The 17,488-nt window shown below is 40.1% G+C and overlaps 1 protein-coding gene across 1 annotated transcript; it reads left to right on the top strand.

Moving 5' to 3' along the window:
* Positions 1-6,117: 6,117 nt before the first annotated feature.
* LOC148649511 (histamine N-methyltransferase-like) lies at positions 6,118-16,698 on the top strand. The gene is made up of 7 exons (XM_088606304.1): positions 6,118-6,372; positions 7,516-7,662; positions 9,760-9,812; positions 11,023-11,130; positions 11,736-11,866; positions 14,225-14,318; positions 15,485-16,698. Exons 2-7 carry the CDS (start codon positions 7,526-7,528, stop codon positions 15,838-15,840), a joined length of 879 nt encoding a protein of 292 aa, XP_088462430.1. The 5' UTR covers positions 6,118-6,372; positions 7,516-7,525; the 3' UTR covers positions 15,841-16,698.
* Positions 16,699-17,488: the final 790 nt, after the last annotated feature.

Here is a 17,488-nt window from a genome sequence, read left to right as displayed (position 1 = left end):
GCGATCTGATCCCCTTTCTTGTTTGGCAGCTGGGAGAATTTCTCCCTGTTTTAATGGAACATAAAGTAAAGTTGCAAAGCATGTTACTGGGGAATGACAACTGACATACACTATCGTTTTTGCCTGTGCATTTTTTCCATCTATCTCTCTTATGTGTTCAGAGTACAGTCAGTTAACGGCTCATTTCCTACTCATATTGTGCTAAGAAGCTGCATTTTGGGTTCCAAACCCTTGCAGTTCCATCTGGATTCCTGTTTGTGCCTCATAACGATGCCAAGCGATTCTTTGCACCTGCTGCAGCTGTGCCAGACCCATTTAGACCCATACACTATTTGTACATGAAGGGGGTACAAATAGAGTCATCCTGCATTTGGCCTTTTGAATGTCTTGACATACCCACAAAACTTGTTTATGTGTGATATTGCTGGGTTAAAATCTGTCATAGCCTGATGGATAACAGCACAAGAGACCCATCATATGCCAGTGACTTCTAGATGACATCACCAACGGTGTCAGTATGCTGGAAGATGGGGCCTCCTAGGGAGTCAACATGCAGATGGAGAAGAAAATCACACATCTGTCTTCATATCCAAACTGTGTGAATTCAGGGATATTTTGTAGATGCTAGTTGGAGAACTGGCTGTTTGGAACTGCAGTAAGGGGGTACATCTTCTGCAAGGGGATATATTGAAGGACCCAGTAAAACCTTCTGACCCTGTTGGTCACTTTCAGAAAATGTTACAATATCACCTTGAAACCCTGGACTTCAGGGTCTGCCTAAAATAGGTTTGATGACAACAGGAGGAAGGCCAATAACACGGTGACAAATCTGGGCTTAGTCCAGTTTTACTGACAGAAGAGCAAGGGCAGGGCTAAATCGTTGCAATACTTACTATGTACAGTAAGTAACTCTCCATTTCACCCAGAATAGTATTGCTGCTATGACATACAGTAGCCTATATATACTGATGATAGCCTGCTTCACCTTAAATGTGCTCTATTTTAACTTTCATGCTTTTTATTAATATTCTTGCACTGTTCAATGTAGACTATCAGAACAAAGTCCCCTATAGCATTATTCAACACAAATAACGGAATAATTTAAATGAAATTAAAAGCACTATTTTGGTGGATAGGAATGCTAGTCCACATTGAGGAAAGATCTTTAATAATTATCTTCAGCAGGAGGAGGGTGAAAGGATGGAGGGGATGGATTTTCTGCTATTAACCCATTAGACAGTATTCAGACAATTGTACAATGGGTTCAGATAATATTACAAACTGTGTTTGTCTGTTTTCTTTAAGAAGATCCTTACATCTTCATGTATTAAAACAATTATACCGATACCCCCATTATTAACTACATGTCAGTAGGTTTATACCGATGAGCCACTAACTCTGACCCAAGCTGTACACAAGTCTACAAGACATAGAATTTATATCAGACCAAAACACATCTGCAGGTTGTAACACTTAATGCAATTCATATTTCTTTCACTAGATGGCTCTGCAAGCCTACCCTTGTAGTTATGGCCTTGATATTTTTCATATGCCTGGGTGTTCTACCAGGCTGGTCAGTTGAGGATGAGTTCTTATTGATGATAATAATCTAAAGAAGAGATGAAGTACCTGTCCAAATGCAGTACAGCAGCCTGTTTCCCAAGATTTGTCCCACAGCCCTCCAGGTTAGAACCCTAACCAGTCCTCCACCCTCCCTTGAACAGCTAGCCCAGGCCCTTTTCGATTGTAGTTAGCTCTCACTCAGACTTTTCTCTTTCAAATCCTTTCAAACTGAAACTGACTGAGGGTCAGAACTTTGGTATTATCAAATTATTGCAAAATAGTGTAATTGCAGCTCAATTTTATTGCAAAAATCAACACCATAAAATGTTTAAGAGCTATTATATAGTGTTACTTAAAATGTTTTGAAAAGATAAATAAACATTTTGTTTCAATTTATGTGATTCACCAACTTGAAATTGGTAAAATATGGTATAGTAGAAGCATAACAGAAGTAATACCTTACTGTAAAGGCAATATATATTGTATCGCTTCAAGGTTCAGGTGGGCACCCTCGCCTGCTGCCTACTGTAACGCTTCGGGGTTCAGGTGGGCGCCCTTGCCTGCTGCCTACACAGGTCAGCCCCACACTGTCGGGGACGTGAACCCAGGCCTCTGGCATCACTCAACAGGGACCAAGCCTGGTGAGCTAAAGAGAGATCTCCCTTCAGCCCAGCGGCTGTGGGCCCTGATTTTACAGGGAAGGGCGGTGACGTCACCGCTCTGGTAAGCCGGCTCTTACACACTCACTGTCAGCCGTAAGCGTTACAATATATATGTAACAAAATTATCATCACTGCTCCCAACATATGTTATGAGGAAATCATATATTGCACATACTGTATATACAAATTAGACTTTTCTCTCTCCCCGTGATTGTTAAGCATTCATGTGAACAAGTTGTATTGTCAAAAAAGTCTAAGCAGATACAAATGTTTTGACAGATTGTTATCTTCAACTTGTCCTGCTGCAGGTTGTAAGGGTACAGAGATGACCTCTCCTGTTTGTCTGATATCAACCTGGTGTGCTCAGGTTTGGCACTTCTTTTCTGTGCTTCATGGGCAAAATTTTATGAGTCACAGATTTAAGCATTTTCCCCTGGTGTGCTGAAATATATTCTGACATGCTTTACCAAGACAGGCAAGGAGCTACAGAGACAATCTCGTATAAAACCTGGTCTTTGGGATACAGATACATTTGATTCCCATATTCTTATTTAATTTATGTGGTTAACCATGTCAATTTCATTTAAACCAGGACTGAATTAAAATAGGAATGTCACTGCCACCCCAGCAAAGGGCTAGCTCATATTGCCACCCTGTCACCATTAATTCATCCAGATGAGCCCCTCAGAGAGCACTCCTGTGTCCTGCACATGGCTTCATAACTTTCTACAGCTTGAAAAACACTTATCTTCATTTTAATCAGACTTTATCATTTATTAGCACTGAGCGATTCTATTAAAGTTAAATGTGGCTTGACTGACTTGGAAGAGGCAGGAGACAATGTGCTGATGAATATTAAGCATGCTTATAAGTAAAGAGAAAATGAAAGTCCTGGACCTGACAGGTTCACTTATTTTGGTAGGGAATGATGTGGAAAAATAGACTGAGCAGACAGTGTCCTGTTAATTTCTACCCAGAGGTATATTGTGTTCAATCATGTTTCAACACTGCAATGGGATTTAAGGGTGCATTTCTAGAGAATCAACTGCTAATAGAGGAATGTTGTACTCAATAGTTACAAAGATTTTTTTACTGGGGAATTTGAAAATAATCAAACAATGTTTTCCTTTACTAAATCTATTTTGGCACCACAAAGACCTTGTGTTACATAATTCCTCTGAGAATTCAAATTAGCCATTGTTTTGGATTGCCTCTTTATCTCTCATGTTACTGTATATAGTGGAAGTTAATTTAAGAAGTTCAGGTAGGTACACGTAGCTGCGTCAGCATGCATAGACTGCAAAGGAACAAGTCATAGGTTTATTCCAAGCTGAAAAGAGAAAAAGGAAAATGCAAGCTTTCGGCTGTGGGGCCTCCTTCGGGTGTAAGGTGCTTACATTGTGTTTTCTTTCTTCTCTTTTCAGCATGGAATAAACTTATTACTTGTTAATTTAAGAAGGAGATTTTTTTTATGAACATAGTTGTGGGAATTAAAAAGGTAAAACACACATACAGTAGATGAAACTGTGTGGTTCAGTTTATTTGGTCCAGGCTGTTTCTTTGATTTTAGAAACATCGTTGACACTATCTTAGTTTCCTATTCATCAAGATCCTGCAAGATCCTAGCCACTCCATGAGTAAGTCTCTCTTTCCATAAAGATGTATAAAATATAGTTATGTGACCATAAGGTGGCATCATGGGCTTACTTTAAAACAATGAAAACTAAGAAGAGGTTCCTAAGTAAATGTCTTGTTAAAGCCTTGCCACAGCGCTCTTCTTGTTGACATGAGTTTGCAATGAGTGCAGCGCTGACTGAAGAGGTGTAGTATGTGGACCCCCAGTCTGAGAGTGGAGGGTAAGAAGGGAGTCGCAAGGCTAGACTGGGACTGTGAGCTGTGTCAGGGCTGAGTAGAGACAAAACAGAGCGTCTGCCACAGTGAGCAGCACGTGTAAAATTACCATAAAGGTTTTTATGATTTTTTATAAAGCATAATGTACTACTAATTAAGAAATACCCGGGACCCCGCTTTTGTTAAGAGCAAACAAATAAATATCAGAGTTGATTAAAAACACAAGGGTATCATTTCAAATTGCGATTTACCATGTCTGTGTGTTGAACATTATAATAACAAATTCCTAGCATTTATAGAGCCCCAGGTTCCAAAGCTCTTTACACACAGCAAAGGAGGGGAAGCACTGAAGTGTAGCACCAGCAGCCCCACTGCACAGCTCAGGCCAGGTGGAGAAGTGAGAAATGTTTCCACTACTGAAATAGAGTTGGAAGTCTGTGGAGGCCAGACTGTGCAAGCCCAGGGCAGAAGACTCCCTGCTCTTTCAAACAGTGCTATGGGAACTTTCATGGTCCCAGGATGGTGACCAAGTAGATGGCACCTCTGACAGCGATGTCTCCAATAACCATTCTGGGATATTGGCTCAGGAATTCTGTCCCAGAGGGAAGAACGCCACCTACTGTTCTACCAACAGCGCTTGCAGCACCATCTTGGTTTTCTTTGATGGTTTTCCATCAGAGATTTCACCAGTAGCTCCTGTGAGCTGAGGTGATCAGATTTAAAGGTAGTTATGCTGCCATCATAGAAGAAATATTCTAAGGTAGAAAGTTCATTTTACAATATTGGTGGATATTAATGAGAGTTTGAGAGCACTTATTTTTAAAGAAAAGGAGTAAGACAAGCTCTAATTTGAGCAGACAGACTAAGGTGAGTCAGTGACCAACAGGTGAGTTTAAAGGGTACTTCTTAGTTTTGTTGTTTTGGTTGCTAGGTGCCATTCACTCCAGTATTTTTCTCCTTTGAAGTCTAATTAATTACCTTTGAGATCAATGGGATTTGTAATTAGCATATAAATTAAATTCCTTATAGTGGGATTATCCAGTGAAGGAAAACAGTTTTGGCACAGATTTCCATAAATTTATCACAGAAGCATCATCTGATACTTTGCAGTCTTTCACTTACATGTAGATATTATTTGTATTTAATGTAAAATTACAGTAGACGAGAGATAAAGGTATCCAAATAATGTATTCCAAATGTGATTCATGTAAATGAGGGGTGGTGGTTGGCACTGGTGCTCTGTGGAACTGTGTCCCTGGGTTTAGTTCCTGGGGTGTTATATTCGTGCATCTTCTCCCGCTTCTCAGGTGGGTTTCCTAATGCAGTGGACTGGTGTCCTGACCATGGTGTGTCCTGCCTTGCGCCCGCTGCTTGCGGGGATAGACTCCGGTTCCCCCGCGGCCCTGAGTTGGAAGAAGTGTTTAGAAATGGATGGGCGTACAGTACAGGTATGTACTGTGATATCACCGAGCACACCAAAGGCACGCAAAGCACTTTATATGTACGAGTCCACTCCACCACCCACTGAATGTAGCCTCACCTGGATGACGCAAGGCAGCTGTTCCGCACTAAAGATCTGAAAATTACTCTAGGAAGACCGGATTGTTTATTTGAAGAACCATAGTATGTATTCATGCGTAGACAAATGTGAAACTGTTTATTAAGTGTGTTTTTTTTTCAATCTAGATGAGTAGATACACTGGGTGACTTTCTGACTTTCTAATACTTACATATAAGTGTAAGCAATTATTATTATTATTATTATTATTATTATTATTATTATTATTATACTTTTGGTGATATAGTTATAAAACGTCAGTTTATCAGTGTCCCACGGTTCAGTGTTGAGGATATAAAATATCCTTAAATATTTTTCTCAAAATATATGGACTATTTCAAAATAATAGCCGTATGAAAAACAAAATTCATTTTAGCGAGTAAAAAGGGAATGCCACCGTAAAGATTTCCTAAAAAAAGTGACCCTGCGTCTTTAACAAGACTTCGATTTGCTCAGAGCGGAAGGCATGGGAGGGGTTATAAGTTTCTTACGTCTCCAGATATGAACAGCCTCTTAACTTTTTATCTACTATTTTGTCACCCGGCACCTCAGCGTTTTCCAAGCTCGTGCGTTTAAAGTTGCATTCAAAAGCGACTGGATGAAGTCGAGGTGTGGATGAAGGTGTGCGCGCCGCGCAGCTGGTCTGGACCGTCGGGGGAGCTGAGAAACTGTGCGCTGTGACTGTTCGTGCGCGTCGCGGCCGCTACGAGACTGCTTCTCTCTGCTTCAAGAACAGTGGTGAGTCGCTGTGCACAAATCACAATAGCAGAGGGAGTTCAAAGGCGTCTCGTAGAATTAGAGTTTTGCTTTGTGATCGGATTATAAAATAGATCCGAAAACATTTGCTGTTATTTGCTCTTCTTGTTGTTCTGCCCCATCCAGACCTTATTGCTGTACTGTATATGACTGACATGCCTTAATCGGAAAACGTTCAAAGTCCTTTTGGAGCATACTTAACCACATCAGTGTTCGCGTTTTAGTACACAATTATGTAAAAACAGTCCAAACAAAAGTAAGTTTCTATAGGTGAAACTTGTGTAACGTAATGCCTTACGTTATTTTGAGACACAGTGAGAAGGTTATCTTACGTTTATCTTATATAAATTGAATTAAAGTCCTTGTCAAAAACAAAAATTCCTTCGAGGCACTATTAGATATTACCAATCCAAATACCTCTGCTCTGTCATTATTGCTTCTTTTCTGGGCATAATAGTGTTCAATTTTATTTCTTCACAAAAGGACTCACTTGTGGAGACCAAGCCAGCTCATTTGCAAGAGGCCTCTCCTCAGGGGATTGAGTAGCATGTTTGTTCCCAAATTCTGACACCAGCCTGTCCAGCTGTGATGTTGCTTGACCGATCGCGGTGCATCTGGCTCTCCTTGCTTTTCACGTCCTCTTTTATTCCGATGAACTAGATGGAGAATTCTGTTTCCTTTTGATCAAAATCCCTAGCTGGAATTTACCTAGAACTACAGTATAGGCTATTAATTAAACAACCCCCCACACCACCCCCCCCAAAAAAAGCAGATACCTTACTCTTGTTTTTAAGATCCAATGACATTTCAAGGGGCTTCATTGTAAGTAACTGCTTGCACAGGGATTAATAGTTCCCCAAGAGCTTTACACTGAAACAGAACGTGCAGTGAAAAACAAGGTCTCCGTCATCTGGGGGCTCTCTTCTTATTTGATCTTAATATTTATTTATTTTCAGAGCTTTAAGATCCAGTGCCGCTCCAAATGAAACAAGCGCTACTTAAGCCGATCTGTTTTTCACAGATAATGGGATCCTGCTTCAGGGAGGTACCTGAAAACTATAAATAGAAGGATTTAGACGCAGAAGATGCAGAAGTCTCAAGGACTCTTTTTGTTAAATCCCACAGAAACACTGCAATGGCATCATCTATGGAGAGTCTGGTGAGCGATGAGACCCAATACCTCAAGTCATTCCAGCTGTTCTTGGATCGCTCATCTGAACACCAGTGCATGCAGAACTTCATTGACGGGACTCTCCCCGATATACTTGCAAGGTAATGCACACTACACTAGGGAGGGTGCATTGTTAGCAGTTCCCATTTTCTAATTGGATGGTACCTGTACCCATTGATACAATAATACCATTATTTAATTAAGTACTTATTGTTATGAATGTTTATACAGTTGTATAAAGCAGACTAGTGTTTTAACGTCACTGAGCATGAGCAAAATATTTTTAATCTGGCATACCATGTGGGTATGAAGTCTCATTTATTGAAGCTTTCATAAAAATAAAGCCCAGCTTTTTCCAAAACAAGAAACATTCTAGTTTAAACCAGATATTCGCTGAACACGTTAAAACCAGCCCCCATTTCTTTTTTAAAAAGACCTTCAGCTTGTATAAGGACTGTTGCAGCAGTGATGTTTCATGGATGTGGAAGTGTTGTGCTCCTTCTTTACCTTCCCCCTTTCTGAAAATGCTTAAAGGGATTATTAATGCAAATCTGCACTCCTCTGCTTAGGGGATGATGTGTTTCCACAGCAAAATGTCATTTCAGCCCTCTCCTTGTGTGTGTACATCAAGTCACAGCTGCCTACCTGTTACTGTGTAATATTTGGGTCATTGTCTCTATCTAGCTGTTTACTGTGTGTACCTGCTAAAGTAACAAATGTCTAACCTGCTCCCAGTTCTTGTTGCGCCACTGGTTTACTAGGATGTTGAAAGGAGAGTTAATTCTCTGCTTCATAACAGCTGAACAGTCACTGTAGATGCTCTCACCAAGCTGCAGGTGCTGCTGAGGAGTTCCTGGGTGTGAGCATTGGCTCGGGGTCATGGTTTGAGTCGTCAGATGGAGACAAGTCTTCTGGAAGCGCAGGGTTATGGGAACATAGAAAAAGCTACTCAGCCATATTGTTGAAGCCCATACTACAACGCCTTTCCAGAAATGGCTGAGATCCACAGATTAATTAGCTACTGATGACTAAATGGCTTAGATTGTTTGAATGGCCTTCTCTTGATTGTAACTGTTGTGTTCTTTTGATCCACCACTGCTGTAATAAGGCTTATGTGTGACTGGAGAGCTGCCCAGTCATCTAGGAATGGAAAAGCAGTGGAGCACTGCCTGTCCAGTTTAACAGGATTGATCAGGAGCTGTCAGTAGTCGATCAGAGGATTTAAAACCTGTCTGAGAAAATTTTCAAAAGTGCCTGCTGGGTCTGGTCCTCAGCATAGCACTCTTAAACACAGTCTACCCAATGAATTGGTCTTCAGCTCCTAAGATGCTACAGATTTCATGTTACCTGTAAATGCACATTTCTACTTGACTTTTTAATTACAAAACTTTAATGTTAATTAGTGATTGGTAAAAACAAAAAAGTAATATACTTGTAATCTTATACTGTGCAACACTTTAAAGAATTTGGCAATCCCTTTATACCATAGCAAGGACGGACCTTATTAAAAGGTAAAGTAAAATTAAACATTAAAAAAATGTTGGAATGCAGTACAAAAGCCACTTTTATCAGCATTTCATTCATTTACAGAAGGTCTTGACATAAACTGAAGTTCACCGGTGTAAAGTCCAAAACGTTGTGTAATGCAAACTGAATGGTGGCCTGATGTTAGTACTCAGTTATGAAGCACTGAATTAGCAGCAGCAGCATTCATTCTGAATATTGCCCTGCAGCACACTATAGCCTCAAGGTAGTAAAGACAAGGAAGAATGCTTTCAGCACCTAGTTGGTCATTCTGTTTTTTCCTAAACTTATGCTTGTTACACAGAGGCTAAATGTTACAGATATCTGTTTCAAAATAAAATTTTCAAAATAAAAGGCCATTTTCAACTAGCCTTTGATGGAAAGATTAAGCTGAGCTCTGAGAATTATAAAACAAGCTTAACATTTACAAAATGAGTGTAGTTGTTTTTCCTGTGGTTAACAATATTAAATGTCAACACTGTAAAAGGTGTGCCATGTCCTGGCGATCCTACTGGCATTGTAGACATTTCTGTATTTTTAACTAATGAGGAGTTTTGTATGTACACTAGTCATTAAATACATTTTCTTCTGTCTGACTCCTGTTGAAATTTACATGTGTTGTGTACTGTTTAGTAAGGTACACATGTAACGTCAGTAACACTTTTTGTGTGCAGAGTTGGAGATGGAAAGTCCAGCCTGGATGTCATGGGCATTGGCAGTGGAGGAGGTAAGTCTGGATATTTGTGTGTATTAAATGACAGAATATTTATTGCACATATTCTGTGTCTTTCATAAGTAGAGTAAACACTTCTCTTGATAACACTGGGAACTGTACAAATAATGTTTAAGTATCAGTAAAAGTTTTTAAATCAGCCTGTAGTACCAACTGTTGTACTGTATCTGGCGACCTTTGCTTGGGCTGATAAAAACCTATCTTGAAACGTTACTGTCCTTGGACACTGGACTTTCTATTTATTAGTCTGGAGTCAATAAAACCAAGCTCTGCTTTCCAGATCCACAACAATTTTTGTCCACTTGATATTTTCTTTAATTAAAGCCAAGAATGCTTTCTCTGGCTTCCATGAACAACCAGAATTAGTTAGGAAAAGTTCTGTGATTGTGCTGTGTAGTTCATGGTCTGATCTTTGGGATTAGGCTGTAGCTGGTAAACTGGACTGGAGTGCTTCTATGTGCTAAAATATTTACCCCTTTTGGAAGTGGTTTGGTGGAAGTTAAAATCAATCAACTGTTCTATTTTAGTTTCAAATGTATTCTACATTTTCAATATAACCCTAGTACCTACTGTAGCTGTAAAATAACACTTCCTTATAATTCTTGCAGCCTATGGCCCATAAACTACTGAGGATAATTCATTTTTAGGTGGGCTGGCTGCTGGAAAAGCAATAATTACAGTATTAATGCAATTTTGTACTCACATGCTTGGCAATCAATACATTCTTAAAATGTTCATTCACGTCTAAGATCTTGGTTAATTCCCTAATGATATTGAAGATTTAGAAAGATATTTCACATGTGATGGTGTGAAATGTGCTTGACTCAAAGTGCAATATCTTGAAGATATTTTGAAGCCCTGAATAGAAGTGTTACATTTTTTTCCCCTAATTATAATTAAATCTTTACATCACCTTAGAAACTATGAGCACCTGCTGGAATAAAAACTGGAAGTACTCACTTCCTGAAATTAGAAGACATTCTATTGTGCGGCACAAAAATAGTTTAAAAGAAAAAATCTGATTTCTGGCCTTTGCAGTTTGCAGTTGTTCCCCAGAGTGACGACTGTGAGAGAAATGTCCTGAGAACTCTGAGACTCTTCTCCTTTAAGAATATATTTGCATTGCCTTGATTCTTAATTCCTCTACTGTCCTTGTTACTGTGACCAGCACAGTTTCAGTATTATTTATTCTGCTCCTGTTCAGGTGAAATTGATCTGCAGATACTCTCCCAGATGCGACTGAAACACCCTGGAGTTTTGATTAATAACGAAGTAGTGGAACCCGGTGGCGGCATGATCCACAACTACAAAGGTACCTCCTTTAGGCCAGTTCATATCCAGGTCTTTCTAACTTGTAACATGATCACGCATATATGAATTTTCCACTCATTGAAAAACAGAAATCGTGACACCACAAAGGGGATGTGAGAAATTAGGTTGTGTGATATAGCCCGTGTGTTACAGTGGAGCATTGCTTTTGCAATGAACTTTACCTTGCACCTGCATGACCTTACATTCAGCTTTGCTGTACTGTCTTTAACACTGATTTCACATTGCAAGCTGGAAGTGGTTGGGGGTTTATGGTTGTAATTTCCCATCCTTAAAATAAGTTCTAGGAACGAAAAAGGGCCAAGAAAAGTGCAAAAAGCATGTTAATCCCTCTGTCGCAGACAATGTCATCCAAGAGCTTCAATTCCTCTATATTGTTCCATAAACTTCTCTATTTACTTGTGTGAAAAAATGAAGTACACTTTTTTACATAATTGGTTTGATTAACTGGTTATCCAGCCAAATACATTGTTTTTTCTTTAATTACTTCTTACAAATGACTTAAATGCATATAAACGTATTATGGGATTTAGCTACATATAGTACATACTGTACTTATTACCACTTCTTTGCATTATCTTATCCTAGTTTTAGTGTCCAAGACTCCTAACCTCGAGAACATCAACTTTACCTGGAGGAAGATGACATCGTCCGAATATGAAGATCACCGGGAAGAGAACAATGTCGACACAAAGATGGACTTCATTCACATGATTCAGGTTCCGGCAGCCACCCTTGCACTGCTCAGTGTGTTTCTGTGGGGGGTGTCCTATACTGTTTGGACACCCCGAGCTGTTCAGTAAGTGGGTCTCAAGGAACTGACCCAACCAAAACAACACCTTAGCTCTTCTCAGCTAACCTCTTCTCTTAGTAACGTCCCTGGCAGTAATACACCAGGGTGGCTAAGATGTGGACCGGTATCAAAATTAAACCACTCTAAATGTAGGGCAAAAGAACTTCACAGTGTCCGCGGGTCGGTCCTTGTGTCTCCCCCCTAGGCTGGCATCTGGAAGAGGTCCAGCTCTCGTTCCCAGTCCCGGTTCTGGAGGCGCAAACACTTGTTGGCCTGTAATTCACTTAATGGGTTTAAGTTGAACTCTTAATTGTGTTCCATTCCTAAACATGTAGGAAGTTTTACTCTGTTTTATAAGTATAATAAATTTAAGAACTTTGATTGAAAACTATAGTCACAAAGGAACAAGTAATAGTAATATTAGTAATAGTTACAGGTTTATTCCATGCTGAAAAAAAGAAGAAAGAGAACACAACGCTTTGGCTGTGGAGCCTTCTTCAGGTGTGAGAGAGATAGGGCAGTAGGCAAAGGTAAAGTAGCGGGAGAACAGATTAAACAGATTAAAGATCTCTCCAAACCCATTGTTTCTCATTTCACCTCTGACGGCCACGACCACTCTAATCTCTCCGTCTGTGTTCTCAAAGACAGTTTTCTGAACTCATACATCAGAAAGACCACTGAAACCAAAATTATTCTGCAGCTAGGATCACACATTCTCCCTTCTCTTAATGACAGACTACTGTTCTTTTTAATTTTCTCCATTCATTGGAAGTTTCATTTCACACCTCTCTGCACCCATTCTGACTTCACACCTCTTGATTGGCCTCTCTTTCTGTCCCCTGTTCTGCCTCTCACTCCTCCTCCCTCCCAACCTTTGTTCTCCCGCTACTTTACCTTTGCCTACTGCCCTGTCTCTCTCACACCTGAAGAAGGCTCCACGGCCGAAACGCTGTGTTCTCTTTCTTCTTTTTTTCAGCATGGAATAAACTTATTACTTGTACCTTTGCAGCCTACGCATGCTGACGCAGCTACCCACCTGAACTATAGTCACAGTTTGGCACTAGGAAAATATATTTGCTTCTGCAAACTAATGGAACCTATTCAGCAGTATCTCGCCCTCCACCTAACCCTGCAAGATATTTTTCATTGACTGCAGGCTGTGCTTGTGGGGGACGCACAACACGCTTGTTTCAGATCTGGAACGCAGGTCTGGTGGTTGTCACAGCCCTGGTTTTCTGGAAAGGAATGCAGGTGCTGTTTCATGGGAAGTTCACTGCTGCTCCTACCCTGAGTGTGTGCTCCAGTCACCCAGGCCGACACTGCAGCCGAGCTCGGCCTGCCCTTTCACAACAAAGTGCCCCTGTGAACTTCCACAAAGGTGGCAGATGACAAAATGGGAACCTTTTGGTCTCGATAGATGGTCTAGACAAAAAATAACTTTTCAGTGGGAAAATGATCCAAAGCACAAGGCCAAAGCTGCACTGAAGTGGCTTAGGAATAAGAAAGTGCATGTCCATGGCTAACATGGCTTGAATCCTGTTTAGAATCTCTTGGAAGACCTGAAAACTGCTGACCATAAGTGATCCCCTACCCACCCAAGAAAGCTTGAGCAAACTCGCCTGTAAGGATTGGCAACAATTGCACCAAGCCTGTGTTGGTACAGTAGTTGCCAAAAAAAGACTTGTGACTGTAATTACTGCTAAAGTTGCTTGCACCAAACAACAACCTATTTCCCTTTTTTTCTTTAGTATTTGTTGATCTGACTTACTGTATGTTACCCTTGGACGTTTGAGCATTCAGGTTTTGAATAAAATATTAAGTATAAAAATGTGTGTGCAGCATTTTGTAATTTTACTGTGGCGCACTTATTGAGTGGAGGGGCACTGATGTGGCACTTCCTCTAGGGGTATACACTGCATTCTGCCTGAGTAGGAACAGACACTGTATCTACAGCTACTGTGTCTTTAAATACCAGTATTAACAGTACACTTAGGTTTATATAAGTGGGGAAAAGGCTATATTCATTTTTATTTTTTTTATAGTGTTGAACAATGCTTTGTACTAGCTAAGATATATTGTAAAATCTTTTCAATTTTTTCATAACATTTATATTAAGTACTGTATGTTCGCGCAATTCATATATTGAGCACATATGTGTTGTCTGGTTCAGTACCAAATCTACTTCAATCTTTTATTTCTCTTTCTTAGACTTGGCCAGTACGTTACTTATAATAAATTGAAAAAAAAAAAAGGAATCAGCATTTCTTTTGTTTTTTGTGTGTAGATGCTGTATTACGTGTCTGATCCTGGCGCAACAGTCAAGTTTTTCCGAAGTCTCCTGAAGCCGAATGGAAAACTCCTTATCATCCTAGTGTCTGGTACAGTATCCTCAGACATATGTTTTATTATTGACATAACCCAGTGTAGGAATATTCCCCTAGCCATTACTGCAGCAAATGGCTGGTTTGATATGATTGAAATTGGGTATAATTGCTGCTTTTTAAAACTGTTCTGTAATGACTTTTTCATTACATTTTTTTTAAATTTTTACAATTTTTTTGTATCACATTTCAAAAGAAAGAGGGTGGTGACATGTCATGTAAAGAGTTACAGAGATGCTGTTCCCCAGATGTTAATTTATACCTAGTTTTCACTGTGCTGTGCGGAAGGGATACATATGTTATCGAAGATGTCCTTCTGTTGTCAGCGTGAAGATGCAGCTCTCATCCTCCTCACCTTGCAGTGGGAGATTTAAAGAGCTTGATGGGGGTGTTGGCAGACAGCTCTCTGCAAGGGACAATTTATTGCACAATGGACAAGGAGCCATTGCTACCTATTTATCATCTTGTTGAAAAGCTTTGTACTTCTTTGTGTTTCAGTACTTTAAAAAAAGAGATCACTTTATTGGCCATATACAATTTCTTGTATTAGGAATTTATCTTTTCGCATACCCCAACTTGCTCTCCATGAGACACACAGACAGGGAGAGAAGCTTGAGATCAGAGTGCAGGGTCAGCAATTTATACGGCGCCCCTAGAGCAGCTGGGGTTAAGGGCCTTGCTCAGGGGCCCAATGGAGTAGGATTCCTCTGCCGGCCGCGGGATACAAACCGGCAGCCTTCCAGCCACAGGTGCAGATACTTAGCCACAGAGCCACCGCACCGCCCTTGCCACTGCATCGCCCCCAAAACACCCTCAAAAACATTTATATTTAAAGCTGATAAATAATTGGTTAAAAAATATTCATATTTCATTTGTCTTCAATTTTCTGTGTGGTAATATAGAACAGCTAAAGCTTTATAAAGTGTTCTCTTCAGAACACTGTCTCTGTTTTCTGAAATCTAGCGTCACTCATTCTCTGTTTCTCTGATACTGCTGGTGTCTTTATTTTTGCCGCTTACTTGATGGTGGTGTGAATGTCCTCTGTTCTTTGCAGTGCTGAGTGTAGGGACGCAGGGCCTCAGAGTGGGCACACAGTGCATTGCCCTGCTTACCCTGGTCTGCCCACAGATGTTTTATAGAGAATATGCTTTTATCCACTGAAGGTGCAAGTGGATGGAGTGAGCTCTGGAAGAGATACAGGAAGGAGCTGTGCAAGTCTGAAATAAGCCAGTACATCTCCACTGGGGACATCAAGGACTATCTGGATGCAGAGGGTATAAAATACCAAAGTTATGAACTTGCCTCCAGCATGGACATAACAGAGTGCTTTACTGAGGGAGATGAGAAAGGAGAGCTCTTGCTTGATTTTCTCACAGAAGTGCTTAACTTCAATAAAACAGCCTCACCGGATCTTAAAGCTGGAGTGATGGCATTACTCCGTGACCCTGTGTGCAGCACAGAGATAGACGGAAGGATTATTTTCAACAATAACCTGGGTGCAATAGTGGTTGAACCATGACCACAAATGGAGCAATTGTGTTTATGCTTAACCTCAAAATATCCTTTCCTTGAACTATGTTATCAATGTTTCATCAGTAACTAACCAAAAGACAAACACTGATTTTAGTGAGGCACTTAAACAGGAAAGGGTTGAAATAGTCATAAAAAAGTGATTTTAACATGATTAATGTTTATTTCTCACACAGACAATGTTGTAAAAAATGGTGAAAAGGTAGGACAAAGTGAACATACAGTATTATGCAAATCCTGTGTTTTTGGTTCATAGGTGTCATGTAAAGATGAAATGATACCCAATAAAGTAATCTTCTGATATGCTGCAGTATCAGTGGTTGTCAATTTTAATAGAAAATGTGAATTTGACTCTGTGACTGTAGTGTTTGAAATATGTGGAAATCAGTGTGGCTTCTAAGAAGGTAATCTCATATGACAAAAGCTTACTAACAGTATCTCAATGAAGGTAATGAAGACTGCTCTTGTTGGCACCATAGCCCAATTTCAGGCTTCACCCAGTGCTGTGTATAAGATTCTGAAACTGGTATTATTGACAATAGAAGCAGTATAGAAAAGGCTAAAAATATTAAAAAATAATTTCAATTCTCTGTATGAGAGGCAACAGTCTAATAGTAATCTTGTGAAGAACCTTCTTGCTTGTACAGGTTTTCAATCTGGAGAGATGAGAAAGGCGAGCTGCACATTAGCACGTAATAGTTGCAATGGGTGTGGACCTGCACAGCTGTTTGAGTGAGTGCACCACTGCAAGACAAGACATCAAACACGATGAAACATCTGTATCCCTTTGAAACCATTTTGTGTTAATCTTGCTGTTCTTGAATAAACCTTAACTGCTGTGCTTGGATTATAGTTGTTTTTTTTCTTGATGCTGTTTTGTTTTCTCCAGTTCTTCCTTTTTCAAGGTAGCATGTACAGCTATTTTATTTTTTTTGTAAAACAGTATGATGCAGAAAAATAAGGGGTGGTTGAGTATCAGGAGCACAGCTCAGGTGCTGTCCCAGGGGATCATGCGTGAGCCACTGGGAAACGGGAGATGCTAGGAGCCTGAGATAATCGTTTACCTCCTGGAAGCTGGTTACCTTGTACCCCGCAGAATCGAGGACACTGTGAGCCCTTCATTGGCGAGAAGAAAGGACACTGATAAAACTGTCCATTGTCCTTTTCTGGGGTCTCTCCAGCTCACTGCACTGTTCACACATACTGTACTATAATGGCTTCCTGTTCTTCCTTAACTCGGGCTGGATGGATGAGCAATAAACTGGGAAGAGAAGTGAAAATCCTTTTAGCTTTTTTTTTTAAGGTGACAAACAGATCAGTGGTTTTACTTTTTTTACTTACCTGGTCCTGTGCACATTAATCCTTCAGGGTCTGTCATGGTCTTGACTGGGACAGCCCTGGATTTTTACCACTTGTTTTTTTCATTTCCCCTTTGGTGACTTTAAATTCAGAAAAACATTCTTCCAGTCAGTGTAACTAATTCATCCTTTTTTTAAAATCATGAAACATATTTTTTGCTACTGTAGTTGTTACTTTATATCTGTCTGTCACAGTACAGGCCAAATACTAACTATAGGAATTCACTGGAGCAAACGTCACTTCTGTCCTGAACAAGCCCCACTTATCTTGAAGTTTCT

The sequence above is a fragment of the Lepisosteus platostomus genome, chromosome 14, assembly GCF_059453375.1.
Source record: "Lepisosteus platostomus isolate fLepPlt1 chromosome 14, fLepPlt1.hap1, whole genome shotgun sequence".
NCBI lineage: Eukaryota > Metazoa > Chordata > Actinopteri > Semionotiformes > Lepisosteidae > Lepisosteus > Lepisosteus platostomus.
This window is presented reverse-complemented; position numbering and strand designations above follow the sequence as displayed.

What these genes read in the sequence shown, in the direction of transcription:
- LOC148649511 (XM_088606304.1), top strand. Translation starts at nt 7,526, where the DNA reads ATGGCATCATCTATGGAGAGTCTGGTGAGCGATGAGACCCAATACCTC. An exon ending in GGGCATTGGCAGTGGAGGAG is followed by an intron (nt 9,813 to 11,022) that starts GTAAGTCTGGAT and finishes GCTCCTGTTCAG; the next exon opens with GTGAAATTGATCTGCAGATA. An exon ending in ACTTCATTCACATGATTCAG is followed by an intron (nt 11,867 to 14,224) that starts GTTCCGGCAGCC and finishes TTTTGTGTGTAG; the next exon opens with ATGCTGTATTACGTGTCTGA.